Here is an 11,140-nt window from a genome sequence, read left to right on the forward strand (position 1 = left end):
CAGAACATCCCAGTGTTTCGTGTACGTCGCTCCGCATTATCCGGGATTGTTTATACCAGGGTGAATACATAATTTTATCATAGCCAAGGTTATTGGTGTTAATTTAAATTTCGTGTTGCGGATTACAGTTTTTTTTCTCTTTATTCGAATTTTTGCAAAAAAAAATCACAAAGGTTGACTACAAAGATCTCGATCTTGAAAGCAAGAAAATCAAATACCGACATCAAATCCAACTCAGGCGGAGGTTCAAACTCTCGAGCGGTTGAAAGAGAGTTGAATTGTTAAAGCATGTTGTGTTTAGAAAACTAAATTAAATAAGAATCCATATTGAACGCTCTGATGATCGACTTAATATCGACAATCAACAATCGGGCTGGGAAATCCTTCCCAACCAAAAACATTTTAATAGTAGATAAGTTATAACCAGCTTACACTGGCCTCTTTAAATACTTTACACGACAAACATCACTGTTAGGAGCTAAACGGATGCAATCAGATTAAGCAAGGCGTTTTAACCATGTACAAATCTATTTCCCGTATTTCCTTCACCGCTGTTCGTTGTCCGGTAGTAACCATTGTTGCGTTTTGTCCACCTCGCATGTGCACACGACGAAAAGCTCTTTGTCATTGCTTTGCAGTTGCTCTCGTAGGTACTGTAGCATGTTCGACTCCTGTGATTTACAAAATTAGCCGCAATACATTAATCCACAAGGTAATCATCGAGGCATGTACAACACTTACATCTCCTAGGCATTGTGGAGCATCCAGCTTGGAGTCTAGGTTCCAGTACTCTTTGTTAATTTGTCGAATGGCTATCCAGTGTCGGCGTTGAATGGGCAGACGCACAAACCCCACCTTGTAGTTGCTTGGAACGTTCAGTATGAACCCGATTATTTTCGATGTATCGATTCGCGATGGATCCCTGGAAAAGGGAGATGGGTGTTTAAGCTAGTGTAACAATCCAAGCTCAAAGCCGTGTACGGTATATACTTTCGCTTGTCGAACCAAATCGCTTCACAATCTTTCATGTGTAATGCAGCAATGATAACATTCACATCGTAGTTTCCGAGTCCCAGGATGGATCTGGATGTAAAAAAGAGCGTATTTAGTAAGCGACCTTCCCATAGCACCGGCTCGCGACCACGACACACCTGTGCGGATTGATGTACTCATTTGGAGAGAGATTTTGGCAGATTTGATCGAGCTGTGATTTGGTGAAGGACGATTTGTCTGTGAGGGCATTATAAAAGCATTTGTTAACTCAATGCTAAACAATCTTCCTTCCTTATTTTTCCATACCTTGAAACAGGTTGTTCAGCGCATGCAACGCGCACAACTCTCGTTGTTGCTTCTCGTGGTACATGCTACGAGTTGATATTCTTATGCTATGGTGTAAATTGATGTAGAATATGTTTTTGAGAATGTTGTGTTTTGTTTCTAGGAAAACATTGTTGTCAACATCAGGCCGCTGTCAAATAAAACATCGATAAATCGTCATTAGAAAACATCGCACTAAGGTCAAGAAACACAACAGGGCGGACATATGTGTTGTACAAAAGGATTTTAGCTATTATTTATTTCTTTTATTTCAATCAATGATTCCAAATTTGATTAAATGGTCTACAGTTTAAACGATAAAAATGTATAGCAAATCTCTATAAAATCAAATAATTGCGTATAAATTATACTGCAACTTTCTTTAATGCAATGAGTTTGTCAGATTATAACCCAACCCAAGCGCCACAGATTAAGCTGAATTGAATATCCATAGAAAAAAATGAAAGCTCCACAGCTTCATTGGTTTGATCAATAGATGGCGTATTACAACTCATCATTATATTGCTATCCTTTTCTTGCAATGTGTTTCGACAAGTTTCATCTTATCATGACCTATATAGCCTTCTAACTTTCCGAGCAAAAATCTATATGAATGGTCGTGTGGTCAGATACGTGGGTATTAACACCAACGACCATTACTCAAATCTCACTTGCTTCAGTGCTGGTGGTTTCCATTGGAGTTTAGTATTTAAACAATCGTATCGCCGTTCTAGTTCTAGCGATGCATAACTTCAATGCGAAACCCATACAACAGTACAGAGGAAATGAGAAAGCTCTCCTCCAAACGATGAAGCTCAACTGGTTGGGGTATCCCACCAACAGATGGCGCCACCAGCTTTTTGGCTATTTTTAGAATGCATGAGTCGTTTGCCGTCTGCTAAACGAAGTCTTTCTATATTCCGTTTAGGTAGAAAACTTGAGTCGTTTAGAAGCCGTTTAGTGGTCGTTTAGTGGATTTGTGGCACTTGGGTATATAGGTCATGATTAGATGAAACTTGTCCAAATACATTGTAAGAAAAGGACATGAATATAATAATGAGTTGTAATACGCCTTCGAGCAAAACAAAGAATGTTGTTGGAATAGTTTATAGAGGCTTTGGCTCCAACGGAGTTCTTTCGCCTCAAAACAAACCAATGAAGCTATGGAGCAATTTGCTCAAAGCTTAGAAACTGTCCATCTTTGCGTATATTGAGTATGACATATATCGGAATACCTTTTCGTTTTTCGATGATTTTAAACGATCTTTTCAAACTGCTGTCACACAGCATCATTGTTCGAGCCGTACGTCATTCTAGTGACAGTTGCCATGGCCGAACGATTCACCCACAGTGCGTAGTCATCATCAATTTTTGTGGAAACGACGACGATTGCAAACATTGCCAAATTCCACTTTTTCAACAGGTTTAGAGAAGAAAGTGGCTAAAAGGGGACGAATTCGTTGCCATCTTTGTTGTTCCACAATTGGCGCGCTCTTGTGATAGCAATATTTCGCAGCCCATCGTACCTCATAACCGACCGCAGCTCCATTTATAGAAAAGTGAATATGTGACGGAGCTATAAGCAAAACAAAACAGTTTCGTTGATTGTTTCCCTTTCGCTCCAACCACTCTGCTGCTGCAAGGTGTACACTTGCCACATCGAACCAAGAAAAGCGAAGATTGTTGTATCGTACGACGAAGCAGCGCGCTTTACCAGGTCACCCTAGCTGCCGTTGCACTTCCTATCGGACGCTACCGTACACCAATTGTGCAATATCTTTCGAAGAGATATTTTTCTGCTCATCCCGAGGCTTCCGCAGATAAGCTACCCCCCCCCCCCCCCTTCCCCATTCACTCTGGTTGTGTGGGAGAGGAATGGATAAAGGTGCAACCGTACGGTTATGAACATTTATGACGCGCGCGCGAATCGATTACGAAAACAAAAACGCTAAAACAAAATGAAACCAAGCGCAACAAAACAAGCGCCAGTGGGCGCGCTCGGTTCGGGTGCGAACAGCAGCAAACTTCCGGACGGGATTTCATCATCCAACGGTACCAGCACGGGCGACCGGAAGTTCGTCGATTACTCTAGTATTCGCGAGAAGACGGTTCTGGTGGGGCCGACGGAGGAGCAGTTTGATCTGCTGATGAAACGATTAGAAGAACGTATTTCCGCCAGCCGTGGTGAGACGGTGTACGAGATTGGCATTGGGGAAGGTAAGCAGACGCAAATATCTACACAAACACCCACACACACCCCCACACATATGTGACAAAGCATACACGATTCAACGTGGTGTGTATCATGTTCCTATCTCCTCCACAGATGGAAGCGAAAATGGTCTCGTGCCGGATGATTATGCTGCGTCCGTGGCAACGCTGGAATCCCTGGCAGCTATGCTTGGCGCGGACTGTGTTCCGCTGCGCACCCGAAAGGCGGAGCAGGGCAATACCGGGCAGTACCTCATCCGGCGGAAGGTAGAGGAGGACGATTTCACCGAGGTGCGGGTCGCCGTCGTGGGCAATGTGGACGCCGGAAAGTCCACCCTGCTGGGCGTGCTGACCCACGGCGAGTTGGACAATGGCCGGGGGTTCGCGAGACAGCGGCTCTTTCGCCACAAGCACGAGATTGAAAGTGGCCGCACCAGCTCGGTGGGAAATGACATCCTTGGGTTTGACAGTGTGGGCAATGTGGTGAACAAACCGGACCATGGCACCCTCGACTGGGTGAAGATATGCGAAAAGTCGGCCAAAGTCATCACGTTCATTGATTTGGCAGGCCATGAGCGGTACTTGAAGACGACCGTGTTCGGCATGACGGGCCATGCGCCGGATTTCGGCATGCTGATGGTATGTACCATGTGGATTGCCTGCAGTTTAGTTTATCTCGTGAATTTTACAAACACTGCCCTTATGTTTCTTTTTTTCTGTTTCTGCAGATTGGAGCGAACTCCGGTATCGTGGGAATGACGAAAGAACATCTGGGGCTGGCGTTAGCACTGTCCGTGCCGGTATTCGTCGTCGTCACCAAGATCGACATGTGCCCGCCGAACATTCTGCAGGAGAATTTGAAGCTGCTGTACAAAATATTGAAATCGCAGGGCTGCCGCAAGGTGCCGGTGATGGTGAAAACGAGCGATGACGTCGTGCTGAGCGCCACCAACTTCGTGTCGGAGCGGTTATGTCCCATCTTTCAAGTGTCGAACGTGACGGGCGAGAACCTGGACCTGCTGAAAATGTTCCTCAACCTGCTGAACGTGCGCACCACGGGCAACGATGCCCTGCCGACCGAGTTCCAGATTGACGATACATATGCTGTACCGGTAAGTCGGTTGGGAAGGTTTGCGGTGTGGAGGAGATGGATGGTTGAACAGCATTTCCTGCTCTTCCCTTAACAGGGCGTTGGAACCGTCGTGTCCGGGATCACGCTTCAGGGGATAGTGCGGCTAAACGATACGCTGCTGCTCGGGCCGGACCCGTTGGGAGACTTTCAGCCGATCACAATCAAAAGCATCCACCGCAAGCGCATGGTGGTGCGCGAGGTGCGCAGCGGGCAGACGGCCAGCTTTGCGCTGAAGAAAATCAAGCGCTCCCAGATACGCAAGGGCATGGTGATGGTCAGCCAGGCGCTGAACCCGCAGGCCTGCTGGGAGTTTGACTGCGAGATACTGGTGCTGCACCATCCGACGACGATCTCGAGCAAGTACGGGCGCTGGTCGGCGATGGTACACTGTGGCAGCATCCGGCAGACGGCGCAGATCTTGCAAATGTCCAAGGAATGCCTGCGCACCGGCGACAAGGCCGTGGTGCGGTTCCGCTTCATCAAGAATCCCGAGTACATGAAGCCGGGCCAGCGCATGGTGTTCCGCGAGGGGCGCACGAAAGCGGTCGGGAACGTGATTCAGCCGCTGTACACGCCTGGGAGCATCCAGCAGCGCTCCAAGCCGAATAAAATGCAATCGAACCGTGGTGCGATGGTGGGCGGAATGCAGACCGGGTCTGGGATGACCTGTTCCGCTAACATGCCACTATCCAAGGGATCCAGTGCAACGGTGGACGGGGATGCGGCTGTTGCTACTGCTGCTGCGGGAGGCATGGACAATGGCACGGCCAACAGTTCGCCGACCAGCGAGTCAACGCCCGTGCTGGACATTGGGACGGATAAGCGCAACCACCGGCCAGCGGGCGGTGGTAAGAAGCGCAACAATATGGCGGGGGCCACCGGAGCAGGGCCGAGTTTACCGCCCGCAAGCGGTAAGGTGTTATCGGCCGGTAGTTCAGGGACAGTCTCACAACAATCGGTTGCTTCGGTGGCTGCCCCTGGAGCATCATCGTCGGCCGCGTCCGGTGGGGCCGCCGTCGCCGTTGACATGAGCAAACTATCCATTGCTTCCAACTAGATAAGCGTTTAGATTTTGTTGTTGGACTGTGTGCACTGACTGACGAGTGCGGGAGCAGCAGTAAAGTGAAGTATGAATTACTTTTTTTTGCGGGCCTGCTCGCACATCAGCGACCGGTGCACACCGGTTTTGGTTGAAAACCACCCTATCAAGGAGCTCCCCCGGGTACAACTCTCTTACCACCTGTTTTGACATCGTCGAGCTCGTCGTTTTTTTTTTTTCTTGCGAGACGCGATGGCCATAGCCTCTGGCAAATGGAAATTTGCAATTTTATTCTTAATATGCACCTCTGCGAATGTACGTCGACAAAAACACGCACGCACTATCGAATCAAGTATGTAATGTTGTTCCCGTACGATCAACAATTTCTTATTTACTATATTGACATTTTCATGCAACGGAAGAGATCGGTTTTGAATTGGAATTAGTGCTAGGGGATTATGCGTATTGACGCAGAGCAACAGCATGCACTACGTACGATAACAGTGAGCTAAAAACGAAGGAAATTGACCCTTCCCGAAGCGAAATGATGAATTGTTGCAAATTTCAGAATGTTATTTTCGTTTCGCAACTGCAATTCACAACACGAGGCGACACATTTTCGACAAATAAAAATAAATTTTAATTACATTGAAGCACGGCACAGTTTACACACCCACACCCTTTATCTTCGCTTGTCTCTAGTATGCGCATCCGCGCTGGAACGCGCGCTCACTTCACTTTTTCTTGCCCAAATCATTCTTCGCATTTTCGATCTCCTTCTGCACGTTCGACTTGAAGCTGCGCAACGCCTGCTGCAACCGCTCCGGCGACATTCCGATCAGCTTCTGCTGCTCGGCAATGGAGCGACTGCGATAGTACGCGCTCAGCACCATCTGGGCGGCCCTGCGCAGCGGGTACGAGTCGGCCAACCGCTGGATCAGCTGCTCGTTGTTGGCCAGGTATCGCAGAATCAGTTGCAGCACCATCGCGAGAGCGGTTCGGGGCGGCGGGTACGGGCTTCTAGAACTGGACGTTCTTGTACTTCTTGATCAGCTGCTGCTTCAGGGCGAGCTGTTTGCGCAAACTTTCGAGCCGTCGCAGCTGCTCCTCCTTGCTGTACTCGATCCCGTGCAGCTTGCGGATGGTTGATCGGGCTGCGTCGAGTGTTTTTTGAAGCTCAGTGACCTAGAACAAGAACATTGGTAACGACCGATGGGGGGTAAGTCACGGTAAGTCCTTTGTGTCTTTGTGCAATTCCTGTTCGCATGACGACGTACCTTATGGCTGCACTCGGCACTTTCCTTTTGTTTCGCGGTGTTATCTATCGGATCCTTCTCAACACTAAACGGAGAGCAGAGAACGATTGCAAACAAATCATTGATAAGGGTTGTGAAATTTCGGTTTTTTACATAATTGTTTATGTTTTTTTGTTGGTTTTTGCGAACCGGTAGCAATTTTGCGGGGAACAAGGAGGTGCAACGTGGTGCAAAACGTGTGGCCCGTGTGCCCGATCTCAGTATCGATTGTACGGTGCTGGTAGGGGGCCTCTGACGGAATTCACTTTGCAATGTTCACCGGCACGGAGTAGTGCAGAAACTGTGCTGATACTGTAGACACAAATCATATTTACCTTCGGATAATGTCGTACACCACGGGCAGTATCTCGATTTCTACGGGCTGAATTTTGGTTTCTGAAAGTGCGAATAGTTGGCGATTAATTTTTTGCTATTTATGCCATGTTGCGGTCACATTTCTAACCTGGAATGTTGCAGATTTGTGGTTTTGTTTCGAGGGCGTCCATCGTTCCTGTTTGCCCACGAAATGTTTTGACTTTTATTGACAGCACTTCAGTTCATCTGTAATTGTGATTTTTCTTTATGATTTTGGAAGAAGCCAAATCCCACAGTGCATTATGGCCGTATCTGTTGCCCATAGTCAGAGGGTGGGTGAGAAAGAAGAAAGTTAGAAAGAGAACAATCGGTTCACGTGTTTACTCAAAACATCGTTTTTGAAACAGCCGTTATTCAAGACTAGGGCAAAGGTGTCAAACACATCTTATTTTATCGTCGAATTTTGAAAAATACATTTCATGTCGTTATATTTATGTTAAATAAATAAAGAATAAAATTTCATCACTTGAAGGTGGATTGGATTTGTGTCTGGTGACACGATCTAAAAAAATCAACTCTATGTTTTTCACCATGATGGCAGCGAGTCACCCATGTCGTTCTTGGAAAGTCGTTTTTGTCGGTTCCGTGGTACTCTTGTCAAGTCCAACGTCAATGATTGATAATATGCACGTTATGAGTTCAAACCTTATATGCACCGTGTGTAACAGTGATGGGTAAAGGATAGTCGGTCGGAGTCAACAGGAGCCGTTCGGTGCAATGCGCTTGTGACTGGCATTTCATTTCGTTGTGTCCGACTTGGGACGACTCCGACTCCAACTGATTCCAAACGACTCCCTACGACTCCGAACGACTCCGGGTGACTTCGGACGACTCTGGATAACTCTGGGTGACTCTGGACGACTCCGATTCTGGGTGGAACTCTCTTGCCACTTGTTTGGACGTCATTTATAACCTGAACAATTCCGAACGACTCTGGGCGACTCCGAACGACTCCGAATGACTCTGGGCGACTCCGGACGACTCCGGACGACTCTGGACGACTTTAGGTAACTACGGACGATTCCGGGCGCAACTAGTGGTTCGGATTTTGACGAAGTCAGAATCTGACTAACAATAGCCGTAGTCGGATCGGAGTCGTGGGTGCGCTCCAAAGAGCACATTATTAGTGTGTAACGTACTTCCCATGCGGAGGACTAACTATACTGCTGTGAGTATACCAACAATTTACAGATAGCCAAGCTCATTCGGGGCTTTGACAGGCCTGTCGATCGACTAAGACTATTTATTTATTTTCTTACGCCGAATAAGAAGAAGAACTCGCTAAGCAATGCGGTCATCTAAAGTTTAGATTCTAAACCTTATGCCTTTAATTTAAAAAAATTAAAAAATTAATTAAAAAATTAAGTTAAAAAAAATAGGAAAAAGTGGATGTGCTAAGGTGGCAGAATTATTCAAATATTTTCTCATGTAATAGCCGTGTATCACTGGGCATATTCCTATTTATTTTTATTTTTTATTAAACGTTTATCTGGTTGAATAGTAAGGTTTGATAATTTACTTTCAACGTACTTCTTAGCATTCTTCTAACATAAATGGTTGGGAATTGGGAACGGAAAAGCTCCAAATTAAAAGAATAGATATATGACAATTGTCCCGAGTTAGCTGAGAAGAACCTGAAAACGAGACCTTGATCACCAAACTGTGACAATTTGCGTGCGCCGGATAGACAATTGTTGTTACGGGGGGACGGTCCATTCTAGGCTTGAACCCATGACGGATATGTTATTGAGTCGTTCGAGTTGACGGCTGTACCACGGTGCCTCCTTCGCTAAGTACGTGTATCATAATTTGTTCTTTCGTACTCGTATTATCAGTCAGTATTTTATCAATTTAAATCAACTACAATTTGTGTTGATTACACATTTTGTGGATTTAGAGCAGAGTCTACCGATAACAAGCTAAGTAACGAAAGCAATGAATATAGAAATTCTTCTAAACTTTGAACTTCTTTCAACCATAAAATAGCTAATATTCACGGTGAATCACAGTAATTCGTGGAGATGGTTCGAAAGGAGGTAGAATCAGTTTGAAAGCTTCTGACGAGGGATATAAAAATGAAAATAAAAATTGTTCAGCAACTGCATAACCTAGGCACAACATTTCAATACAATTCCATTCCGAAAGAAGTGAGCCGTCGTCTTGGTCCTAATAGGTTTACGTCTAGTGCCCTTACGTTTGGGTAGTGGAATTGAGATAGAATACTAGGAAGGTTTGGAATCGAAGCGTGTCGGTGATGCAAATGGTATTAACCAGAAATTTATTAATTTTTTAATTATACTGAAATGAAAATGATATCGAAATCCTGCCAAATAAATGTGATGATTTATTAAAAATATTTTAAAAAAATGATTTAATACTACAATTTCTTGAGACATTTATTCCATTGATAGCGGAAAGGGATTATCTGTACTATTATGCATCTACACTCTCTATTTTTTCTATTCTAAACTTTAACTTATGAAAAGTAAATAAAGTGCGGTTCGAAACAACATAACCACTAGAAACTCACACAACCCATAACTAATGTAGCATCTTACCGCCAGACAAACGGAAGCGGTACAAGTGCCACCACCACCACTCGTAGTTAGCAAAATTTGAGAGCAAATTGTATCTAAATAACATTAATTAACATCCGTTTTCACATTTGGAGAGCGTGGTTTTGTGCAGTGGGTGTGTTGCTTAGTAGCAATTCGTGCGTCCGGAGGGGGGACGAGGCAAGGCAGTGTGGCGAACTTGATAAAAACTTACTCCGCTTGAATGGAGCCTAAATGAATATTTACCAGGCCGTAGTAGTACGTCTTCCAGCCGTACGACGAGCTTTCCCTATTTCGTGGGCCGTCAAGATCGGCCGGGCCTGGGTGGTGATGATTTGATGAACAACTTTCTCCCTAGTGCGCGGCACCACCGTTCGCTCTAGCGCCCATGCACTTGAGCGTTCGTGAGCGTTTTCTCGGTCGGGGGCTGTCGGATCGGCGGTCGAAGCAAATGTAGCTTTCCGTTGTCATCGATGCTATCACATGCTGTCATTACGTGTAACATTTTTGTTGGTGTTTTGTTCACTCCATTCCTTCTCGCGATGAAGTTGTTCCCAACTGGCCGTGAAACCACGCACCCAGAAACCAGAAAGCACAATTCCGAAGTTCTTAGACCATTTGGACTTTGCGTCCACCGCCGACGCACCGGTTCTTATCGCTGTGGGAAAAGAAAAGTTTGATTAACAGCAAAGTTCGTTTGAAATGTGTCGTTTCCCTCGAGTCCATTCTTTATTCTGCTTGATCGCCGAAGGGAATGACAGAGTGTCGCAAAAAAAAGGTTAAATGACCCACATTTAGGGTGTGGAGCAACTTCAATTGGAAACGATTTATTCCAAAATGGATCGATAGAATTTTAATGATGCAAAAAAAAATATAATGGTTTTTTTCACCACTGACCAGTCTTTTGATCAATTTGCGGTATCGTGCCATCCCACCGAGATCTTGTGAAGTAAATTATTTCTTTCTTCGTTTTTAGTGGTACATGGTACGTTTTTCTCTTCCTCCGATCATTTTCGATCTTTTGTGGCCCTGTTTGAACTATGATTAGGCATGGGAGAAGCTCGTAAAACCAATTTCTCTCTCTTTCCGTGGCTGGGCATGGAGGCTCATCTCGACCCCAGTCCAATAACCGGCTTGATAATTAAAGCCCTAACGAGTCCTGCAAACGCAGCACAAAAGTGAAGTTAATTGGATGGAGCGAAGGCAAATTTTCAAT

General features: G+C 45.5%; 4 protein-coding genes across 4 annotated transcripts; 1 reads left to right on the forward strand and 3 right to left on the reverse strand.

Annotated features, from left to right (window-relative positions):
• Nucleotides 1-509: 509 nt before the first annotated feature.
• Nucleotides 510-1,455, reverse strand: LOC120952890 (josephin-like protein). The gene is made up of 5 exons (XM_040372450.2): nt 1,300-1,455; nt 1,152-1,230; nt 991-1,083; nt 742-922; nt 510-671 (listed from the first exon to the last, which is right to left on the reverse strand). Exons 1-5 carry the CDS (start codon nt 1,361-1,363, stop codon nt 546-548), a joined length of 543 nt encoding a protein of 180 aa, XP_040228384.2. The 5' UTR covers nt 1,364-1,455; the 3' UTR covers nt 510-545.
• A 1,205-nt stretch (nt 1,456-2,660) lies between these two features.
• Nucleotides 2,661-6,352, forward strand: LOC120949166 (GTP-binding protein 1). The gene is made up of 4 exons (XM_040366246.2): nt 2,661-3,534; nt 3,644-4,167; nt 4,257-4,640; nt 4,716-6,352. The coding sequence occupies exons 1-4, from the start codon at nt 3,276-3,278 to the stop codon at nt 5,715-5,717; spliced, it is 2,169 nt and encodes a 722-aa protein (XP_040222180.2). The 5' UTR covers nt 2,661-3,275; the 3' UTR covers nt 5,718-6,352.
• Nucleotides 6,316-6,685, reverse strand: LOC120949168 (protein NCBP2AS2 homolog). Its single transcript, XM_040366248.2, has one exon. It carries the CDS (start codon nt 6,683-6,685, stop codon nt 6,434-6,436), a length of 252 nt encoding a protein of 83 aa, XP_040222182.1. The 3' UTR covers nt 6,316-6,433.
• Nucleotides 6,686-6,719: 34 nt separating this feature from the next.
• On the reverse strand, nt 6,720-7,585 carry LOC120949167 (mediator of RNA polymerase II transcription subunit 9). The gene is made up of 4 exons (XM_040366247.2): nt 7,458-7,585; nt 7,330-7,390; nt 6,977-7,040; nt 6,720-6,884 (listed from the first exon to the last, which is right to left on the reverse strand). The coding sequence occupies exons 1-4, from the start codon at nt 7,498-7,500 to the stop codon at nt 6,720-6,722; spliced, it is 333 nt and encodes a 110-aa protein (XP_040222181.2). The 5' UTR covers nt 7,501-7,585.
• Between the last annotated feature and the right edge of the window lie 3,555 nt (nt 7,586-11,140).

This window comes from Anopheles coluzzii, chromosome 2 (genome assembly GCF_943734685.1).
Source record: "Anopheles coluzzii chromosome 2, AcolN3, whole genome shotgun sequence".
Taxonomy (NCBI): domain Eukaryota; kingdom Metazoa; phylum Arthropoda; class Insecta; order Diptera; family Culicidae; genus Anopheles; species Anopheles coluzzii.